The sequence below is a fragment of the Schistocerca piceifrons genome, chromosome 4 (assembly GCF_021461385.2).
Source record: "Schistocerca piceifrons isolate TAMUIC-IGC-003096 chromosome 4, iqSchPice1.1, whole genome shotgun sequence".
Lineage (NCBI taxonomy): Eukaryota > Metazoa > Arthropoda > Insecta > Orthoptera > Acrididae > Schistocerca > Schistocerca piceifrons.
Genome location: NC_060141.1, coordinates 710,346,864 through 710,370,732, shown reverse-complemented (window position 1 = coordinate 710,370,732; position 23,869 = coordinate 710,346,864). Strand labels below are relative to the sequence as shown.

At 40.1% G+C, this 23,869-nt stretch overlaps 1 protein-coding gene across 1 annotated transcript in view; it reads left to right on the top strand.

The window, feature by feature from the left end:
* Positions 1 to 6,392: 6,392 nt before the first annotated feature.
* LOC124794629 (SET and MYND domain-containing protein 4-like) overlaps positions 6,393 to 23,869 on the top strand; it is a 110,639-nt gene continuing 93,162 nt past the window's right edge. The window contains exons 1-2 of the mRNA XM_047258135.1: positions 6,393 to 6,616; positions 23,444 to 23,678. Of these exons, the coding sequence (XP_047114091.1) occupies positions 6,471 to 6,616; positions 23,444 to 23,678 (381 nt within the window). The 5' untranslated portion in view covers positions 6,393 to 6,470. The remainder of the gene's footprint in view (positions 6,617 to 23,443; positions 23,679 to 23,869) is intronic.

The window sequence follows — 23,869 nt, the reverse complement described above, 5'->3', positions numbered from 1 at the left end:
GAGTTCGGCCGCAATATGAGGATTTGTAGCATATATTGGAAATACCGACCACTAGTGAGTGTTCTGTACAGCCATGGAGATCCTCAAAAAATGTGGACCGATGATGCCAAATGAAGCCACACCACACCAAATGTTCACAATCCATGGGTTTCTCATGCAGCCGATGAGAATTACATTAGTTAGGTGGCGCTCAGTACCTATAATTCTGTTAATCTACTCCACTTTCTAGACGAAAATTAGCCTCAGCCGACATCAGTATGTTTGTTCATCTGTGGATTGGCTGGTAAAAGTCCCAGGAAGCACAAGATGAAGATTTATAAGGTACAGTGGCATAGTGAATGGGGGTAGAGGGAGAGACTTCGCCCCAGACAGTATATTTAAGGCACTTGAGGCCTGAGGGTCATCTTAAGGACAAAACGAAAAAAAAAGGTTCGGTTTCTTTTTTTAGACAGAACAGTTTCTGATGGGATTGTTAGTATTATGATTTACTGATAGCAGCATTGTTTCGTACGGATACAATCTGTTTTTGAATTATTGTCTTACTGGCCTTGAACTGCTCATAGACGTGAAACTGGCTAGTCTACATTTAATTTCGTCAACATTTTTATTATTTAGCGGTGCTGTGTTGATATTGTTTATTTTACATTTTCACAAAGTTTCACATGTTCCTAAAATGGAAAGATCTAGTAAAGTCAAGTTCTATACGAATTGTTGAATATATAGAAGTGTTAAAGTAAATGTATTTTGTTTATTTTTAAACTTCTCAATAGCTTTGCGGTTGTACCCATGTAGAATGTTATTTATTCATTTTAATATATTAATTACAAGTAATCTAACCATGAAAGGGGTAAAAGAGGTGGAGTATTGTATCGAAATAAGAAGAAGGTCAAGGAGATCAGTATCAGGAAAAATGCAGAGGCTATACTAAAATTTATGGAAGTTCCTCCAGAGATGCCATAATGTATTCCAGAGCCATCAGATGTCAGTTCTTCAAAGGATAGTGCTGCTATAAACCATGGAGAAGCTCAAGTGGTCCAAGTACCTGACCCTGATAACTTGCCAGGACTTGAAATTGATGCTACGAATCTATCAGCTTCACGTGCTCCTGGTGCAATTGGTGACATTGAGACACCAGAAAAAACTGTAACCACATCACCCAGGTAAGAATTCGTCAGAAACGATTTTGGAAAATGGCCTAAAAATACAGATTTAAAGACATGCATTAGCTATTAGTCAGGCAAAGTCGGAAAGTCTTTCAGCACATTAATACAGACTTTGCTGAAGAATAGACAGCACCGCACATGGTTCAAAGTCAGACATGGACTTTATCACCCAAAAGTACTGTGAAGGAGGGGGTTAATGCGAGAATGGTTTTGGCATACACTGACAAATGGAGAAAAAGCCTTATACACTTGGCTTACTTATTTTCCTTCTAAAGTATCATTGTTTTGCTTCTACTTTTGTTTGTTTCAGAAAGCAAACTCACCAAACACATCGAAGTTTTACTCCACCAATTGGTTTAATACTTCTAAAGTATCATTGTTTTGCTTCTACTTTTGTTTGTTTCAGAAAGCAAACTCACCAAACACATCGAAGTTTTACTCCACCAATTGGTTTAATACTTGGTAGAAAGTAAATCCCAAAGCTACACACAACTCCCGAGGAAATCACGAATGTATAATTAGAGATATTCGAGCGCGCACGGAGGCTTTTCGGCAGTCGTTCTTCCTGCGAACCATACGCGACTGGAACAGGAAAGGGAGGTAATGACAGTGGCACATAAAGTGCCCTCCGCCACACACCGTTGGATGGCTTGCGGAGTATAAATGTAGATGTAGATGTGAACCAAATTTTTTGAAAATGAAAGGATTTGGAAGCAAGACTTCAAAAATGTCCATTGATAAAAAAGAGCAAGAAGTCACGGCAAAAGATAATAATGTGCTATCAGATTCTAACCGGAATGTTTGATATAACAAGATTCCTGGCAAAAGAAAATTTCACATCATGTGGCCAAAGAGAAGACAGCACTAGTGTCAATTCAGGCAACTTTTTAGAGCTGGCGCATCTTGTAACACAACTTTCTCATTAACTTTGTCATTTAAGGTAGGCTATCTCAATGTTGAACGAATGAGTGGAAAAGATATAGTTTTAAACGATTCTGCAAATGAGAATATGCTTGATTCATTATGTTTCAGTGAACACTGGTGCAAGGCAACTGAAATTTCTCTTCATGTGTTCTATGATTTACTGTTAGTTAATACTTTTAACCGAGGGCAGCATATTCATGAGTCTGTGTCACTTTATGTTGTTGTTTGTTGTTGTGGTCTTCAGTCCTGAGACTGGTTTGATGCAGCTCTCCATGCTACTCTATCCTGTGCAAGCTTCTTCATCTCCCAGTACTTACTGCAACCTACATCCTTCTGAATCTGCTTAGTGTATTCATCTCTTGGTCTCCCTCTACGATTTTTACCCTCCATGCTGCCTTCCAATGCTAAATTTGTGTTAATAAAAATGTTAAAAATATGTTAATAAAGCTTTAATAAATTGTAATATTGGAATATATCCAAGTTTTTTTTGTGTGCTGAGTTGCACTTTGAAGCTACAGATATGTATATAGGGTGGGGTAAATAAAAGTGGCCCAGAGAACAGAGTTCTGGGTTACAAAGAAATGCAGCAGAGGAAAGGAAACACAGTACTAACCTGACTACAGCAGATGTTGAAAGTGACCAACATTCATCTCTTGGCACTTTTGGTCTCTGGTCAGCAAGTTTCTGAAGGCAAAATAAAACTGGACTGCTAGTTGTTGCAATCTCATCTGAAATGTTCTGCTGCTGTTCTTGAAGACTATGCGGTTGTTGCAGTACTCTTTAAGCTTGAGGGCTCACCACGCAAGGTAGGCCGGCCAAAGTGGCCGTGCGGTTAAAGGCGCTGCAGTCTGGAACCGCAGGACCACTACGGTTGCAGGTTCGAATCCTGCCTCGGGCATGGATGTTTGTGATGTCCTTAGGTTAGTTAGGTTTAACTAGTTCTAAGTTCTAGGGGACTAATGACCTCAGCAGTTGAGTCCCATAGTGCTCAGAGCCATTTGAACCGCACAAGGTAACCACACACTGGCATACCAGGTGACCTTGGTGGTCAGCTATAACTGCAACCACACTAACAACTGCTAACAACTTTGTCAAGTGTTCAGATTTTGTAAATATGCTCCAAGGAACCAATGTGGATCACATGGCTGGCATACATGTTGTGTTCGCATCATTGTGTGTGTCATACACATACATTCATGTCCAATCATATCTACTCAAAAGGGCCACTTTCATTTGCTCCACTCTTTATCACGCGCATTTAAAAATCGTTATTGTATCACTATGTAAGTCACCCAATGATGATCCACGAATCCTTTACAAAACCTTGAGGATTTTTTTTTCACAGTCCTCAGTGGAGAAAGTATAGTATAGTGATTGGTGGTCATATAAATGCTACATTTGATGTAATGCAACATACATACAATGTCAATGAATTTAAAAATCTGTTAAGACAATTTTATTTTAGTTTTATTAACTCTAAATCTACGAGCGAAATGCTTGTCTTGACAAGATTTAATATGTTCTGATGTAGCTATTTTTGCTTTCTCAAATCATGATTCAGTTTGCATAAAAATAAGTAAGCCTAACATGACGTCTAAAGAGCTCAAAGAGTCTGAAATGGCCATTAAAAGACCAATAATGCAGGACAAAATTTCTAATTTTATTGATTCACTCGATAATTATGATTGGAAAGATTTGTTTAACAATAACAGTCACTGCTCTGCTAATATAATCTTTAAGAGGTTTTTTGTGCCTATTTACATATTTTTGACACCAACTTCCCTCACTATAAGTGTAAAGTGAATCTCAACACAAATAAGCTGAGCATAAGAACACATGATATACTTCTAAATTAGCCAGCATTAAAAATACATTGTTAATGTGTTTACATTTTTATAGACTACATGAAACAGATATGGCCAAGCTGAGAAACTTAAGAGCTCGAAAGGATTATAAATGAGCAGTCAATGAGGCTAAGAAAAAAACAGAACTTGTTTAGCACAGAGTCATCCAAAAATAAATGCAAGATACCACAGAGTATAATAAACTCAGTAGTCAAAATAAAACAAAAAAGAATTGGAAAGCAAAAAAATCTCTGGTGCTCTGTCACTGTTCCAAATAAAGACGTCTTTCTTAAGCGAAAATTATATTCTGAGACCTTTTTTGCAATGTAAATTCTTTTATATACTGGTAAATGTTAATTTTTACCCCTTGTTCAGTTGCCAAATTCGCTAGATTTGTTGATTTCAACATGGACATTGTTGATCTTAAATATTTTTTATCAGTTTCAACTTAGTTTCTCTTACTAACATTACTGGGGACAGCTGTGAGGAATATTAGGAATTATAGCATTGTAAAAGAATCATAGAGAATTTGCTTCACATTTGGACTCAGAAACACAGTGGGCCAGAGTCAAAAAGTTGTTTCTTACAGTCTGTTGTACCTACAAAGGTACATAGACACACATACTGGACTTCAACTCTTCTCTGCCAGTATCTTGAGGAGCTTGGTCAAAGTTGCATTCCTCATCATTGACACCCAGTATTATTGCAGGCCTTAGGAAGGCATATTCTGCGACCAAATTCTGGAGCTCCTGGAACTTTTCACGAACTTCAGCAGTTATTTTATCTAATGAGGAAAACATTTTTCATTTTAAAGCGTCTTCGTGCGATAAGTTGGTGTCTCTACTTCTGTCGCCACTGAGTACCAATTCCTAATTCAGCCTGGAAGTTCAATAGAAAGCCAAGTTCTTAACACAAGCTTTAACCATAACTTAAAGCCTTACCTATGAATTCCTCTCGTTTATATCCTCTGTAAGGCGCTTCTTTTCTGAACACGTCAATGCAAGTTAAATCCCTCCATTGAAAATGATTTTGGGTATCATTCACTTAGCGTACTACCAGTTGCCAGACCCAAGATACACAGAAACGAAAATGACTGCATGATAACTATATAACAAAGTACCTGTGTTCAAATCTTCGTCTGTTTCTGTTGGCTTGTGTAGGGTCGTCAAAATTTCTTTGTAATGATTTCGTGTCATGTCTACTTCATCGCCTCTTGCACTCCAGTGTGTCTCCTGAACACTCTTCACACTCTTGCCTGTAACAGCAATTATAAATTCCTATCCCTGAGTGGACATGGAATAGAAACCATAACTACATCTTATTGTGCCATTGTGCCAAAGAAAGTCACTGAATTCACCTCCACCGAAGCCACATGCAAGCAAACTATGTCCAGTGAGTGGTTTGAGAAGGGCACAAATTCGACATTATAGTTGACATATTTTCTTTGTTGCTGCATATCTCTCTCTGCTTAACCTTATAAAAAGTTGAAAAGTTTGTATCTCAACACAAGCTCTTATGAGTGGTGGAATTCTCATGAATCCAGCGAAACCTGGTTTAACTGAATTCATCCCCTTAGGTAGTGGTAAATCGCAAATGGAGCACGCCTTCCCATAAGCAGACTGGATGCACCTTGTCTAATGGGCAGTGAAAATGCCTACTGAGTTCCCACTGACAAGGCATTATAATAGATTAAATATATGCAAAAGTACTCCACAAACTTCAACCAGAACCGCATAATTTATTGCTTTGCAAGAATTCTCTACAGGGCGAAAAATTATGTTACAAATTATTTCTCAATTCATGAATGTATACGTTTTCTTTCTTGAACCTGTCATACATACATTAAGTTTTTCTTTGGTGTTACGGATCACTCAAACAAACAGCTCGTATAAACAATCTTCGAAAACGATTCGTTCAGCATACCGGAAAGCATAGAAGAAAACCCCAAAATTTGTGCAGGAAAAATAAATGGCAACGTCATAACATCTTTTGATAAGCTTTACCCAAATACTGCTAAACGTTGTCAACGGTCTCTACATTTTTTTGCTAAATTGCGATAATAGGGAGGGTGGCATATATCCACGCTACGCCACTGTCAACATGTATTTTTGTACGTCCACGGAGGATACCGTAAGCTAATCATTGACGTACTGAGGTATCGTGAACATTATAAACAGAAAAATGCAAATAATTAGTGAATTATGTATAATCCAAAGCGAAAATTTACAATTTGAATGCTCTGCAGTCGATGATATACATATTTGTCCATATTTTGAAATATTGCCATCGAAATAAGAGTAAAACAGGCGAAGGAGAAAAACTGTTAAATAATTAACAGCCCCGCTGATACTCATAATGCTGTACTTGATCTATTGCTTGGTATTCCTGGAAGGCTCTCTGTCACCCAGTACTTTTGATTTTAGCGGAAGTCAGCTGTTGGTTACGATGCGACAAGAGGGCTGTGACATGTGGTTTGTTGTTGTTTACATTTCGGAAGTGCTCGCTGTATTGTTGTGAACCGTAGTGCGCGTGTTTCAGCATGTCTAACTTTTTGCCACCTACGTGGCAAGAAATGCTTGATCTTCTAACGTTGACAGCTAAATGTGACGGCTTTTTTGAAAGAGTCACCAATTTACCGGCGAGAAATAATGCTGTAAAAACTTGTCTGAGCCACTCATTTTACAGGTAGGGTCTGTAAGTCGTCCACTACCTTAAAAGTGTTTAGCTTGTGACGAATAAATATTTATCTTTCAAACTTGAGCTATGAGTTTACTGGTTAAGTATATTTCAGTCATAGAGCTGAGTAAGATGGAGCAGTGCATAAGACTCTAGACTCGCAGACAGCAGAGCGGTGATTTAAAACCCCACATCACATATACGTTTTCCGAGGTTTGCTTATGGCAATTCCCAGGATGGTTCCTTTCATTAGGACACAACCGAATTCCTTCCCCAATCCGCGGTTGTTCTGCGTCTGTAATGTCCTCACGTTGACTGCTTGTTAAAAATCCTAAACTTCCTTCTTCAGTCGTAAAATTATTTCCAATATAAAACGAAATAACTTTCCTTTCTCTGATCCATATTCATATTACATTATTATAACCAAAGCTGAATCAGACAACTTTTCTCTCATTCCAAAATAAATATAACTACTCAGAACTGTTGCATGTGAAACTGACATATAGGGAAATCTTAGTTGCCTCTAAATCCCAATTGCACATTTTAAGGGTCTATAGCAAGGCGTCAACTCATGTATGGAAATATACTATTTCTCATACCAGAATTACATGCCCTCATGTGAAAGACTCTTGCAGTTATTGTGTTTTAACTAGCTAACGTAAACTAATAACTATTACCAATGCTATTGTAGGAAGGGCATTAGGAAACAAAGCAAACCATCCCTCAAGTACACCCTGTGAGATGAGAATACGGAAAATTACAACCTTACTAACCACTACCATTCATTGTTATTAACTGTTTCTAAATATAATTACCAAGGTCTTACAAATTGCCATAACTCTTTGACTCGGAAAATGCAAAGTGGCAGAATACATTTTGTTATTTATTGCTCTATTACAATTATTTGTACTCAGTTTTCGTTACAAGCATTCAAAGTGTACTAAGAGAATTAAAAAACACATGTAAGACTGCTCCTTGGCATTGATATGTAGACTTAGGCTATATCACAGTCCCTCATAACTTCATATCCTCATCACGTAATTGACATCTACTAATGAACAAAGGTTATCTGTGGGCTCCTATAATACATGACACTTGTGTGTTTAAAGCATAATATATCCATACTTCAAGTCTGTAGAACTGTCAAAGAAAGCAATAATTTTTGGACAGGTGGCGTATTTTAGTCACAAGCATTTCATCTTCAAGCAAGAATTTATATATAGTGAGAAGTGTCATACAATCTTCTTCTTCAGTAACTCTACAGCCCTTTGTGAGCCTTGGCTTCTTCAACAATCTCCCTCCACACTTCTCGGTTATTTGCTGCTCTTTTCCACCCCCGGACTCCCATATTGCTGATATCCATTATTACCTCATCGATCCATCTTCTTCTAGGTCTCCCTTTTCGCCTAACTGAATGGATCATACCTTTCATCATTTTCTTTGGAATTCTATCCTCTGCCATTCTCTCCAAGTGTCCTAGCCATGGTATTCGCTGAGATTTCACAAGTTTTACTATGTCCCTGCCTTGTATTAACTCTTGTAATTCGGCATTGTAGCGTATTCTCCAGCCTTCTTCCTCCCTTATTGGCCCATAGATTTTGCGTAGTATTTTCCGCTCAATGCTTCTTAGAGCATTTTTATCGTGTTCTGTCAACGTCCATACCTCTGAGCCGTATGTGATAACTGGGCGGACTAGGGAATTATATATTAGCAGTTTAGTTTTTCTTGTAACAAGGCTATTTTTGAAAAGCTGCATATTTGCAAAGTAAGCTCTGTTTCCTGCTTGTATTCTTTCCCTTATAGCCTTTCCAATACTGTTATCATTTGTTGTTAGGGCTCCCAAGTAGTTAAAAGAGGACACTCCATTGAAGCATTTCCCATTGATGTTTAGGTTTTTAGTGGTTCTTCTGGCCTCAGATTGTGACATTACCATATATTTTGTTTTGTTTTCATTTACTATGTGGCCAATTTTTAAGGCTTCTGTTTCCATTGCCCGGTATGTTTCTAGGAGTGTATTGGTATTTCTTCCTACTATAGCAATGTCATCAGCGTATGCACATATCTGGCTAGTTTTCATAAATATGGTGCCTCTTTTGTTGATTTTATTTACTGCACTATGCAGGGCTATGTTGAATAGGACAGTGGAGAGACTATCCCCTTGTTTCACACCTTTATTAAAGTCAAAGCTATCACTTGTTCTGCTAAGGACCTTTACTTTTGCTCTTGTCTCTGTCATTGTCATTCTGATTAGTCTTATTAATTTAGCACATATACCAACTTCTTTCAGTACTCTGTATAGTTCTTGCCGATTTATGCTGTCAAAGGCTTGTTTGAAATCGATGAATAAGAAATGCAGATCTATATCATATTCATAGAACTTTTCCATCATTTGCCTTATCACAAATATTTGATCCGTTGTTCCTCTGCCTGGTCGAAAGCCACACTGATATTCCCCTAGTATGCCTTCTGCACACTTCTGTATCCTCTCGTTTAATATACTTGTGAAGATCTTATAAGCTGTACTTAGGAGTGTTACACCTCTATAGTTTTCACATGCTGTTCTGTCCCCTTTCATATAAATGGGGACTGTTATTCCAATTATCCGGCATCAATTATCCGGCATAGTTTCTGTTTCCCATATATCTGATATTAATGTGTGCAGTTCCTTTATTACAGCCTCACCACCAGTTTTTATTAATTCAGCAATTATGCTGTCTTCCCCAGGGGCTCGATTGTTTTTTGACTTGTGCACAGCCTGGGAGACCTCTTGTAGTGTTGGCTTTCTTGCTTCACTGGTTTCATTGTCTACTTCCAGCTCCACTCTTCCCTCCTGTGCAGCTGTCTCTTCATCTTCTAGGCTGGTGCTTAGTGTATCTTTGAAATACTCTGCCCATCTTCCCACTATCTGTTCTTCCTCCCTTATCATTTTCCCATCTTTACTGGAACAGGCCGTTGTTTTTGGTTGGAATCTATTCTTCATTTTGCCTATGGCATGATAGAACTTTCTTATTTCACTCTGTTCCTTTAGTTCTTCTAGTTCTTGAAATTTCTTCTTATTCCACTCTCTTTTCTTTCTCTTGCACAGTCTGTTTGCTCTTCTCCTTAATTCTCTATATTGTTCCACATTATTTCTGGTTTCTCTCTGTAGCACATTTGTTCTTGCCCTGTTCTTTTCCTCTATTGCTGACCTGCAATCTTCATCAAACCACTCCTGGGTTCTTCTGTTCCTTCTTATGCCTATTATTTCCTCTGCAGCATCCTTAATGGCTTTTTCAAACCTGTTCCACCTTTCATCTATTCCTACTGTGGTCTCTTCATTGCTGAACTTTCTGCTTAGTGTTACTTGGTATTTTTTTACTTCATCAGGGATGTTCAGTTTGTCTGTATTCCATTTCATCATCTGCACATGCACCAACAAAGGAAAAAGAGGATATAATTAAAGAACAGTTCTACGAAGACTTGGAAAAAGTATGCTGTGCAGTACCTAAATATGACCTGATGCTAGTAATAGGAGATTTTAATGCAAAAATAGGGAGGAATGAACATCCGTATGGAGTTTCTGGAAAATATTCACTACATGAAGAAAACAATGAGAATGGAGACTTACTATGCCAATTTGCAGCAAGGAATAATATGATTATTAAAAGTACCTGCTTTCCACATAAAAGGATCCATCTGGGTACTTGGAAGTCTGCAGCCAATGGAGTAGTCAATCAGATTGACCGTATTTTAGTGATTGCACGCCACTCCACGTCAGTTACGGATGTACGGAGCTGCAGATGACCAAACTGTGATTCAGACCACTTTTTGATAAAATCAGTCTTGAGAGAGAAACTGTCACTAACAAAGGGCAACAGAATGGGAAAGTATCATACAATGATGATTTTGAACACCTGAAATGCAACATGATTTTTAATTAAATTGACAGTTCATTACTGAAACAGATTCTTTCTCCTTTTTCCTCTATGTTGCTGTACTTTCTGTTTTTCTCCTTTTTCCCTATACATTAGTGTATTTGCTGTTAAGTTGTTCTTCATAGCTTTCAGGATCCACCATTTCACTAATGTGATGGGTTCCTTAGTCTGGACCAATCTTAGTTGCTGAATAGGTGATTTAAGAAGACATTCTTACATGCTACGCATTCTGTGTGTGATTTTATAGTCAATTCTGAAGTTAGGGGTACCAAGGCTGATAGAATGTGTGCATGCTGTGTGTGGACACAGGAGAGCTGTCAGCAGTCTGCAAACAGCAGAAGACAGTTTTGGCCACGGTCTGCAGCCTCTAGGCTGCTGCATCGGGGTGGCAGAGAACCTGGTGTATTGCGTGGACTAATGAGATACAACATGTTTTGTTCATGGGCTCTGCTGCTGAGGCACCTTACAGGGTACCCGATGCTGATGATCTGCCGTCATTGCAGGATGCGTGCGGGTGATAACACGTTCAGGTTGCTTGAGTTGCAGGGTCAATGTGGAATGAGTGAAAGTGGAGGCTGGCTGTCTGACCTTGGACATTCGCCCTCTGAATGGACAGGTGACCGCTCCTTCAGAGGGGTCTGAGCAAGCACGTGTGTGTGTGTGGGGGGGGGGGGGGGGGGGTTGCTAGTTATCAGGTATCAGCTGTTAGACGCATTATGCAGCCCATAGGGAAATAGCTTCCAGGGCCAGAGAGAATCCAATGTGTACTCATGTCTGCCAGTGAGGCCTCATCTGAGAGATAGTGGAGGCCGTGTCTGTTTACTATTGAACATGTAGAGCGCAGTCTTCTATAAGTTGTGGGCAGTAACATCTGTCACTTGTTTCCTGAGGGCATCATCTGATCATACGGGAGGCTGTTGGAAGTGATGAAGTCTGGTGGTCTCGCTCATGGGGTGCAAGCAGAGCTTGTGTGATTTGCAGCATCATTCCCAGAACTGATCAAGGGCCTTTGGTTTAGAGCCAAGTAGAGGGTCTCAACTAAAGTGTTTTTTGATTCTGTGACAGATTTGATTGCAGATTTTTGTGCCTACGTTATGGGGTGGAGAGTTGTAGGACTCCCCTTGATAAGTCATGAATGTACTATATGCAGGAGCAGCTACCCGGGTACTAGATTACTTGTGGAGTGCACATGGGTTTTTTTTTATGCTAGGCAGTAGTTTGAGGTTCTCTGATCAACACTCTCCAGTCAATATGCAGAGAACGAAACCAGACTGTATAAAAGTAATGACACTTCGACTGTCAAAATTTTAATGTTAAATTGTTGAAGTATTCATAAGAAAGTTCCTGAATTTACTGTCACCCAGGAAAGGTGTTCACTCAAATTATTCTCAGAACCAAGGGCTGGCTGAAACCCAGAGTACAAATCTCTTAAATATTTAGTGAGGTATGAAATGTTTATTGAAAAGCCAGATTAGATACTAGAGGAGAGAGAGTGTTCATTGCAGTCAACAGAAATGTGTCTATCAAGCTCAAAATTGAGTCTGACTGTGAAACTTTCTGGATGCTTGCAACAGGCCTAGGTAAACTCAGTTTAATTATGTATTATCTGACATTTCTACTGGCCACCTGATTCTGCTGTATCAGTTTTAGAGTCATTGAAAGAAAGACTATACCCATAGCATGGAAAAGCAATATTAGTTGGAGGAGACTTTAGCCTACTACATGTAGACTGGGATGTCTCTGGATCATTGCAGGCATCTCGGACAGACAAATACTGTATTTGTGGAGTACAACACTTTTTTCTGGAAGCTGTCTTAAGCAGCTAGTTTGACAGCCTACAAACAGTGGAAATATTTTGGACCTTATAGCTACAAATAGGCTTGACCTTATCGGTGGTGTCAGTATAGAGACAGGGATGAGTGATCATTATATCATCATAACAGTGATGGTTACTAAAATTAATAAACCTAACAAGAAGACTAGGAAAGTATTTTCATTGGAAAGAGCAGATAAACAGTGATTGGCATTCAATTTATACAAAGGATGGACATCATTTAGTTCCAATATGAAGGATGTAAAAGAATTTTGGGCAAAGTTTAAATAGATTGTAAATTGCCCTCTTAAGAAGTATGTGCTGAATAAATGGATGGACAGAAAAGACCTGCTGTTGTGTAATAACAAAATTTGGAAAATGCGTAGGAAGCAGAAACTGTTGCACTATTGGTTGAAAAAATAATGCGCAAATGATGACAGGTAAAATTAAGTAGAAATTCATGTGTCTGTAGAAATGTTGATGTGCAAAGCATACAACAACTTCCATCCAAAATGATATGCTGAGAAGCAGAGAAAATTCTTGTCATATGTAAAATGGCTAACTCACTCATTGACCAGTCTGTTGTGGCAATAGAAGACAGCAAATGGAAAGCTGAAATTTTAAATTTCTCATTTAAGAAATCAGTCACACAGAAGGATACACGGATACAGCATTGTTTGACTGTTGCAGAGACTCCCTTACAGGGAACATAGTGATGGGCATCCTCTGTGTAGAGAATCAGCTATCCTTGACAGTGAGTGTTCGTCAGAGACAAGGGTATAGTCAGGAGCGCACCAGGGAAGTGTGACATGATAGCTGTTATTCTCTATATACATAGAAGGTCTGCCAGACAGGGTGAGCAGATTAGGGTGAGCAGCAATCTGCGGCTGTTTACTGGTGATGCTGTTTTGTATGGAGAGGTGTTGTCATTGAGTGGCTGTAATGGGATACAAGATAACAGACAAAATTTCTAGTTGTTGTGATGAATGACAGTATGCTCTAAATATAGAAAACTGTAAGATGAGTAGGGCTAGCAAAAACAATCCTGTAATGTTTGAATGCAGCAGAAGTAGTGCACTGCTGGACACAGTCACATTGATTAAATGTCTGAGTGTAACATCGCAAAATATATGAAATGGAAAGAGCGCATACGGACGGTAGGAGGGAAGGCAAATGGTTGGCTTCGGTTTATTGGAAAATTTTAGGGAAGTTTGCTTCATCTGTAAACCAGACAGCTCGTAGAACACTAGTGCGATGCTTTCTTGAGTATGGCTCAAGTGTTTGGGATCCCCACCAAGTGGAATTAAAGTAAGACACTGAAGCAGTTCGGAGGTGGACTGTTACGTTTGTTACTGACAGGTTCAGTCAATATGTGAGTGTTACGGAGATGCTTTGTGAACTAAATTGGGAAACTCTGGAGGGAAGACAATGTTCTTTTCACAAACCACTGATGAGAAAACTGAGAGGACCATCATTTGAAGTTGACTGCAGAATGAATCTACTGCCATCAATGTACATTTTACTGAAGTACAACAAAGGTGAGATAAAAGAAATTAGAGCTCATACAGTGACATATAGACAGTTATTTTTTCCCTTGCTCTGTTTGTGAGAGAAATGGAAAGAAAATGATTAGTAGTGGTACGAGGTCCCCTCTGATATCCACCATATGGTGGCTTTCAGAGTATACATGTAGATGTAGATCATATCCTACTAAATATCATTTGACTGACTTTTCGTCCATTTTCTTTCACCTCTGAACTGGAATGTAAGCATAACTTGAGGACCCTCCAATACACAATTGTTTATGTCTTGCTTATTCGTTATTCACAAGGACTAACAGAAACAGACACAACTCTGCCCACACAGCTGTTGGAAAGCTGGATTTGTAATTTGAACATTTGAAAGCTCTTGCCATTTCTTTTATTGTTCACATTTCTTGTTTGCTGTTTCATTCTGTTGTGGTGTGTAAGGAGCAGTATCTCTTTGTTTGTCAGACTCATAAATATTATTGATGGTAAGTGCATATTTGGCATAATTTTGAGTTACGTTAGTCTTTTGGTGAAAATTGTGTTTTCTCTTTTGCTGCCTGTTTTGTACTTCTACAGCCTGTCTTCAGTCAATGGTTCGGTGTTTACTTTAACATTAGACGTGGAAGACAAGCAAAACACCCTCAGACATAAGGAAGAATAATTCCAGTTCAAAATAAATCAGTTGATAACAGGTGTAAATATTAATGAGCAATGGTTGCAAAATACTGACACAAATTATATACAGAAGATTGGAAAAATTGGTAGGAACATATAGGAACTTATGAGGCACTACTGACCCCCAAGACTTCTCTTAGACGATAGATTGAGGAAAGGCAAAACAGTATTTATACCTGTAGATTTAGAGAAAGATTTTGACAATACTGACTGCAATACAATCTTTGAGATTCTGATGGTAGGAAGGGTAAAATACAGGGAGTGAAACATTGTTTAAAACTTTTGCAGAAATCAGACCACAGTTGTAAGAGTCAAAAGAACTGAAAGAGAAGCAGTAGTTGAGGAGGAAGTGAGACAGGGTTGTGACCCATCCCTGATGTTTGATGATCTGTACATCGATCATACAGTAATGGAAACCAAAGAAAAATTTGCAATAGGAATTAAACTTCAGGGTGGGGAAAAAAAAACAAAGAAAAAAAAAACTTTGAGTGTTGTCGATGACATTATACTTCTGTCATAGATAAAAAAGGGCTTGAAAGACCAGTTGAGCAGAATGAATAGTGTGTTGAAAAGAGGTTTAGAAGATAGACATTAATAAAAAATAAAATAATGGTAATGGAATGCAGTCAGATCAAAGCAGGTGATGCTGAGGGAATTAAATTAGAAAATGAGACACTAGTACTCCGTCTTCAGGCCATGAGTGGCCTACCTGGGACCATCCGACCGCCGTGTCATCCTCGGTGGAGGATGTGGATAGGAGGGGCGTGGGGTCAGCACACCGCTCTCCCGATCGTAAGGTGGTATTCTTGACCGAAGCCGCTACTATTTGGTCGAGTAGCTCCTCAGTTGGCATCACGAGGCTGAGTGCACCCCAAAAAATGCCAACAGCGCATGGCAGCCTGGATGGTCACCCATCCAAATACTGACCATGCCCGACAGCGCTCAACTTCGGTGATCTCACGGGAACCGGTGTATCCACTGCGGCAAGACCGTCTCTAAAAGTAGTAAATGCATTTTGGTAGTTGGGCAGTAAAATAGCTGATGATGGCCGAAGCAGAGAGAATATAAAAAATAGTCTGGCAAGGGTGAGAAAAGTTATACTGAAAAAGAGAAATTTGTTAAAATGGAATGTAAATTGAAGTGTTAGGAAGTCTTTTCTGAAGGTCATTTTTGGGAGTATTGCTATGTATGGAAGTGAAATGTGAATGGTAAGAATTTTGCAAAGAGGAGAGTAAAGCTTTTGAAATGTAGTGCTGCAGAAGAGTGCTGAACATTGGATGGGTAGATCGCAAACCTAATGAGGAAGTACTGGATAGAACTGTGGAGAAAAGAAACTTGTCGCACAATGTGACTAAAAGAAGGGAATGATTGATAGGACTTATTCTGAGACACCAAAGTATCATTGGTATAGTATTGGAGGAAAGTATGAGTGTGTTTGTGCGTGGGGGGTTAATTATAGTGGAGACAAAGAGATGAATACAATGAACAGGTTCAAATGAATATTGGTTGCAGTGTTATTTGGAGATGATGAGGCTTGCATGTGGCAAATTATCATAGAGAGCCACACCAAACCAGTCTTTGGGCTGAAGACTACAACATGTATTGGAAATTCATAATAATCCAAATCACTCCATGTGGACAAATCTACTTTTCCAGTTAGAAGTCTAATGTGCTTTTCTCACTTTTTGAAAAAAAAAGATCTAAAAGTACTACACTCATTTTTATTTGTGTTTCTTATAACTTTCATTACTGGGACTGTAAACTGTTTGACTGTCTCCGATTTTTATATTGCAACCAGGAATATAGTGGTGATATGTGTAATATTACCTACATACACTATGTGATCAAAAGTATCCGGACCCCCCCAAAAACATGTGTTTTTCATATTAGGTGCATTGTGCTGCCACCTACTGCCAGGTACTCCATATCAGCGATCTCAGTAGTCATTAGACATCGTGACAGAGCAGAATGGGGTGCTCCATAGAACTCACGGACTTCCAACGTAGTCTGGTGATTCGGTGTCACTTGTGTCGTACATCTGTGCACAAGATTTCCACATTCCTAAGTTTCCTAGGTCCACTGTTTCGATGTGATAGTGAAGTGGGAACATGAAGGGACACATACACAAAAAAAGAGTACTGGCCGACCTCGTCTGTTGACTTACAGAGACCGCCGACAGTTGAAGAGAGTCATCATGTTTAATAGGCGGACATCTATCCAGACCATCACACAGGAATTCCAAACTGCATCAAGATCCACTGCAAGTACTATGACAGTTAGGCGGGAGGTGAGAAAACTTGGATTTCATTGTCGAGTGGCTGCTCATAAACTACACATCACACCAGTAAACGCCAAACAGTGCCTCGCTTGGTGTAAGGAGCGTAAACACTGGATGATTGAACAGTGGAAAACTGTTGTGTGGAGTGACGAATCATGGCACACAGTGTGGCAATCCGATAGCAGGGTGTGGGTATGGGGAATGCCTGGTGAGCATCATCTGCTAGCATGTGTAGTGCCAACAGTAAAATTCGGAGGTGGTGGTGTAATGGTGTGTTTACCATGGAGGAGGCTTGCATCCCTTGTTGTTTTGCGTGGCACTATCGCAGCACAGGCCTACATTGATGTTTAGCACCTTCTTGCTTCCCACTGTTGAAGAGCAATTTGAGGATGGTGATTTCATCTTTCAACACAATCGAGCACCTGTTCATAATGCACGGCCTATGGCGGAGTGGTTACATGACAATAACATCCCTGTAATGGACTGACCTGCATAGAGTCATGATCTGAAACCTATAGAACACCTTTGGGATGTTTTGGAACGCTGACTTCGTGCCAGGCCTAATCGACCGATATTGATACGATATTGATACCTCTCTTCAGTGCAGCACTCTGTGAAGAATGGGCTGCCATTCCCCTAGAAATCTTGCAGCAACTGATTGAACGTATGCTTGTAAGAGTGGAAGCTGTGATCAAGGCTAAGGTTGGGCCAGCACCATATTGAATTCCAGCATTACCAATGGAGGGCACCACGAACTTGTAAGTCATTTTCAGCCAGGTGTCCAGATACTTTTGATCACATAGTGTACTATCATTCCCTGCTCAAATAGCATGACTTTCCCCAATGTCTTACTGGTCCCCAAACCCACCACCTCATTTGTTATAAACCTGACCAACTATGTCCTGATCCATAACTATCTCTCTTTCAATGGGGCTGTATACAAACAAATCAACGACACAGCCAGCAGCGGGCATGTAGGTGTTACTCTTATATGCCAACTAGATTGTAGACCATCTAAAGGAAAGCTGTGTGGCCACCCAAGATCTTAACTGCTTTCCCGGTTCAGATTCATTGACAATAACTTCATGACCTGGACCCAGGCTAAGACACTCTCCTCTTTCCTCATTAGTTTCAATACTTTGTACTTCATCCTCATCATTTTGTCCCTCCAGCTCTCTCATGGCTCTGTGAAAACCTCTGTCCTTTATCAAGCCCATCAGTTGTCAACAGTACCTCCAGTTTGATTGCTGCCCTCCCTTCCACACTAAAAAGTTTCTCATTCACAGTCTGATCACTTACAGGTGGCACATCTGTGTGACAAGCAATCATTTTTTATGCTGATAGTCTTGACAAATGGTATTGCCCTCCAGTCCTACATCACAAACAGACCTCCTATGCTGTATTCACACACATCCACAATCCTTCAAACACTCGCAAGAACCAGGTGCAAAAGAGAGCCCCTTTCATTACCCAACCACGCCCTTCAGCTGGGATTCGACTTTCTATTATTGTGTCTGGAAATTAGGAACATCCTATCCATAAACCTTTCCATCTCTCTCAGGGTGATATTCAACTGCCAATTCAATCCATGAAATATTCGGGTACATCCTTACACCACATTTATTTACAAACCTTCACCACATGCTTAATACCAGTGGAAGACCTGTTGTATGCAACTACTGCACACATTCTATTTCAATCGTGCTACAGAAGTATATAACTCTATCAAAGGGAGGGCCACCTGTGAAATCAGTCGCATAGTATACCTGCTCTACTGTAACTTTGACAGAACTCTTTTATGACGGTATGACCACCAACCTACTGTCTGCCAAATTGTGACCAAGAGAAAAATTTACCAATCAGTGGCAGAAGACACAACTGGGGACAACAGATTCAATTTCAGTGCTTGCTTCACAACCCATGCCACCTGTATAATCCTCCCCATTTCCACATTCTCTGATTTGTAAATAGGAATTATCCTTACACCGCACCCTTCAATCTTATAATTTTCCTGCCTCCCCCCCCCCCCCCCCCTCCTCACCCTTTACTTCTGCTGCCATGCCTCCCCTTCGCCACCAAACACACAACCCTTACCCCATCAATCTACACTCACACTTCCTCTCCAGTTCTCTCTCTTCCTTGATTTTATCTTGCTCACTTAACCATTTCTTCACTTCATTGTGTGGTGCACCAAACTCCTGTAAATTGCACCAGAGGGAGTTTATCAGTGCCATATTCCTATTCTGTTCTCTTGCTGCCTCTCCCTCCCAGCCTTCAGCCATCCTTTTTTTCACCCTCTTATTTCCCTCTGTGCATCTTTTCTCTTCTCACTTACACCACTTGGCACAACTCCTCACACCAGATGCACTACAGTGCTGAGAAAAATAGTCAGCTCGTACTATGTAGCTGTATGCATTTATGTGGATGTAAATGGCATGTTAATTAGCTCTAAAGAAGATAAATTTTTGAAAGCTCAGCGAAGTTTTCAGTCTTGTTAGCATGCCTGTCAACCATTCAGTTGCCTTAGTTACATGATGTGTAAGTACCTTTCCTCATTTCACAAGTCATATTCCATGAAGGACTTTTTATCATTACATCAATAAATCTTTAGCACTTCATTCTTTATGTTTTGGAAAACTAACGTCAGGCAGTTACATTATATCGCTTGGAAACAGTTTATATAAAACCAGATAGTAACTTTAATTAAAGCAAAACATCTATAGATCCAACAAATTCCACTAATGCATGACCTGTTTGTATAACTTACTGGAGTGAGGCCAGGTAGCATTCTTTAGCGTCGTGACAATAATAGGATGGTTACCCAATAAAATATCAGATGATTTGCAAGATTCTACATGGCCACATTTCATAGAGTATTTGAACTGTGTATGTGCTATAGCTGTTCTATGTCTGCCGCCTTAGCTGAATGGTCAGCGTGACGGATTGCCGTCCTAAGGGGCCGGGTTCGATTCCCGGCTGGCTCAGGGATTTTTCTCTGCTCAGGGACTGGGTGTTGTGTTGTCTTCATCATCATTTCATCCCCCTCCCGGCATGCAGGTCACCCCAATGTGGCGTCGAATGTAATAAACACCTGCACCAAGGCGGCCGGCCCTCCCCCATACAGGCCTCCCGGCCAATGATGCCAAACGCTCATTTCCATTTCCATAGCTATTCTGTGCACCCAACATGCTCAAATTCTGATCAGAAGGTATAGGACCTCTACAGAAAGTTAGAGAAAGTAACAAGTGACAGTGAATCTTAATGCAAAAATGAGATACAATTTAAAAAATTGGTTCTTCAGAAGCACCAAGGACTTTTCATCATTGTAGACACATCAAAAAAAAATTTGCAGCACCTTTGTTCCAAGAGTTCTGGAACCTGTACAGAAAATTGGAATAAAGATCAAGAAAAACATTATTTCTGCTCTTTTTTTGATCATGAAAACCACACATCACATGTTGTACCACCAAACAGTGAGACCTTCAGAGGTGGTGGTCCAATTTGCTGAACATACCAGTACCTCTAAAGCCCAGTAGCACGTCCTCTTGCATTGATGCGTGCCTGTATTTCATTGTGGCATACCATCCACAAGCTCATCAAGACGTTGTTGGTCCAGACTGTCCCACTCCTGAACAGCGATTTGGTGTAGATCCCTCAGAGTTGCTAGATGAATCGCGTCGTCCATAAACAGCCCTTTTCAATCTATCCCAGGCATGTTTGATCGGGTTCATGTCTGGAGAACATGCTGACCACTCTAGGTCGAGTGATGTTGCTATCCTGAAGGAAGTCATTCACAAGATGTGCATGGTGGGGGCACGAATTGTCATCTGTGAAGACGAATGCCTCGCCAATATGCTGCCGATATGGTTGCACTATTGGTCAGAGGATGGCATTCACGTTATCGTATGACCATTAGGGCGCCTTCCATGACTACCACTGGTGTAAGTCAGCTCACAGCAGGGAACCTCCACCTTGCTGCACTCGCTGGCCAGTGTATTTAAGGTGTTCAGCCTGAGCAGGTTGCCTCCAAACACATCTCCGATGATTGTTTTGTTGAAAGCATATGCGACACTCATCGGTGAAGAGGATGTGATGCCAGTCCTGAGCAGTCCATTCGGCATGTTGTTGGGCCCCATCTGTACCACGCTGCATGGTGTCGTGGTTGCAAAGATGGACCTCCCCATGGACATCGGGAGTGAAGTTGCGCATCATGCAGCCTATTGCACACAATTTGAGTTGTAACACGATGTCCTGTGGCTACACAAAAAGCGTGATTGAACATGGTGGCGTTGCTGTCAGGGTTCCTCTGAGCCATAATCTTTAGGTAGCGGTCATGCACTACAGTAGTAGCCCTTGGGTGGCCTGCACGAGGCACGTCATCAACAGTTTCCGTCTCTCTGTATCTCCACCATGTCCGAACATCATCGCTTTGCTTCACTCCGAGACACCTGGATGCATCCCTTGTTGAAAGCTCTTCCTGGCACAAAGTAGCAATGCGGACGCGATCGAACTGCGGTATTGACCGTCTAGGCATGGTTAAACTACAACAACACTAGCCGTGTACCTCCTTCCTGGTGGAATGACTGGAACTGGTAGGCTGTTGGGACCCCCTCCGTCTAATAGGCACTGCTCCTGCATAGTTGTTTTACATCTTTGGGCAGGTTCATTGACATCTCTGAACAGTCAGAGGGACTGTGTCTGTGATACAATATCCACAGTCAACGTCTGTCTTCAGGAGTTCTGGGTAACTCTGGGGAGATGTAAAACTTTTTTTGGTGTGTTTATTAACAAGTCTTAATTTATTTTCCCTAAACAAGTAGTAGAAGCGAGTGGGTTTCAAAGGCCAATGCTAGTGTTCATTTGGCAAGACTCCTGACTTTTGTGTGTGAGCTGTAATATCTGGGTGTGCCCTATGGCCTAAAGCCTTTGCCTGGGTTCCCTCAGAATCCCAAAGTTGTTCCACGTGGGGAAACTAATCAAACAGTTGGTGACACTAAAAGGAAGTTAGCTTGCCACTGGCTTCACCAGAATGACAAATGTTATATCCCCTCCTGCTAGCTACATGTGTAAAAGTTGCAAGCTGTTTTAACAAGCCAAATAGTATATGGTGATGCATGCTTTCTCATAACTGGAATTCCTTCTGAAGAACCATTTTTAAAAAACTACATCCCGTTTTTGCATTGAGATCACCTGGTATTACATTTTAATGGTATTCGCTATCATTTGTTAGTTTCTGTAACTCTCTGTGAGGTTCCTCTACATCCTGATCAGAATGTGAGCACATTGGTGCATAGAATTTAATGATCTGTATGGATTACAAATGATATCTTGCTGTATTATTGTTTTTAATAGTCTTGTTCACAGTAAGCCCACAATTAAATTTCCTTCTTGCTCAGATCCTCTATAATGAAATACATCGTGATCTTCAGTTTTCACAGCACCTCTGATGAGCATTGTGATCCTATTCAATATATTATTTAACGTCTCTCCCAATTCCACTAATATTTTTTCAGTGTATTGTTCCTAAACAAGTAGTAGAAGTGATTGGATTTCAAAGGTCCATGCTATCGTTTATTTGGCCAGACTTCTGACCATTGTGTGTGTCCTGTAGTATCTGGGTGTATCTTGTAGACTAAAGCAATTGCGTGGATTTCGTCTGACTACTAATCCCAATGTTGTTCCACCTAATACTGACTTCACAGGAACTCACATGTGACAGTAAGACCTTTAATAACTCTATCCCTCGTGGATTAGTGTGCCAGGGCCCAAAGTGTTTGGTGGCACATCTGAACAGTGCTAAACCTCAGCAGAGCTATGCTCACAGGAGGTTCATCCCAGTCATAAGTACATCCAAATACTGGAGCAGTTCACATTCCAACAGACCCAAACATCAGTATTGTCATTTAGCTGTCTGTCTGTTTCTCTGTGACTTATAATACATTCAAGTCTATTTTAGAGGGTTGCAGCCATTAACTAATAATGATGTCTGCTGTGTTGGTCCCATCCCACCACAATGCACAGTAGAGGCACGAGTGCAACCATGGATTAAAGAAAAAGAAAAGGAGCCTTTATCATGGAGGGAGCTGGGTTGCCAGAATGCGGCAAGTACATCACACAAAAGACACCACTGCTCCATACCACATGCTATTCTTTACTGATGTTGTGACAATAGGTGCACTGTACTAATCAAACTGTTGGTGGCACAGGAAGGAATTTAGCTTGCTACTGGCTTCACTGGAATAACAATGTTATCTCCCCTCTTGCTAGCTAAATGGATGAAAGTAGCAAGCTGTTTCAATCATATCAAATAGCATATGATAATGCAAGCTTCCTCAGTGAATTTCATTGATGAAATCATCTCGTGTTATCAGCGGCACTGTGGCTTGGTGTTGTTGTAACATTTTGACACATTTACTACTCGTCATTTCACCTGATGCTAAAGCAGTTACTTATAAATAACTTCCTTACTAAGAACATTAAAATACTTAGAAAGAGGCAAGACTAATGTTATAATCCATTAAACTTGACACAATTTAATTTTCAGTGTCATCTACTCTAGTTCTGTAGTATTAATTGTAAGTAAAAAGAGTAATATAAATATAATTTTATTTATATTTCTGTTCACAGAATGAAACTGTTGGAGTGGATCACATTTGTAAAAAGTAAGAGATGCCTGCAGAAATCACCAACTCCGTCATCAAAACTGAGGGCTGAAGGGAATGAAAAATTCAAATACAAAGACTATGCGTCTAGTGTTGAATTGTTTACAGAGAGCATGGCACATGCATTGTATAACAGCAAGGAAATGGCTCTGGCTGTTGCAAATAGGTCTGCTGCCTTGTTTTATTTGGGAGCGTATGAGGTACTCTAAATTTATAGTTCTTAATTTGCATGTTGTAATAGATTGGAGAAAGAAAGGGCACACTAAACATTGGAATATTACATTTTGTAAGTTTCTGTTGCTGTTATTCATCATCTTTTATGGATGTTAAAATTTTATTTTGGAATGTTGTTGATTCTTGCTGTGGTATTGTAGCTGATAATGCTTTTCAG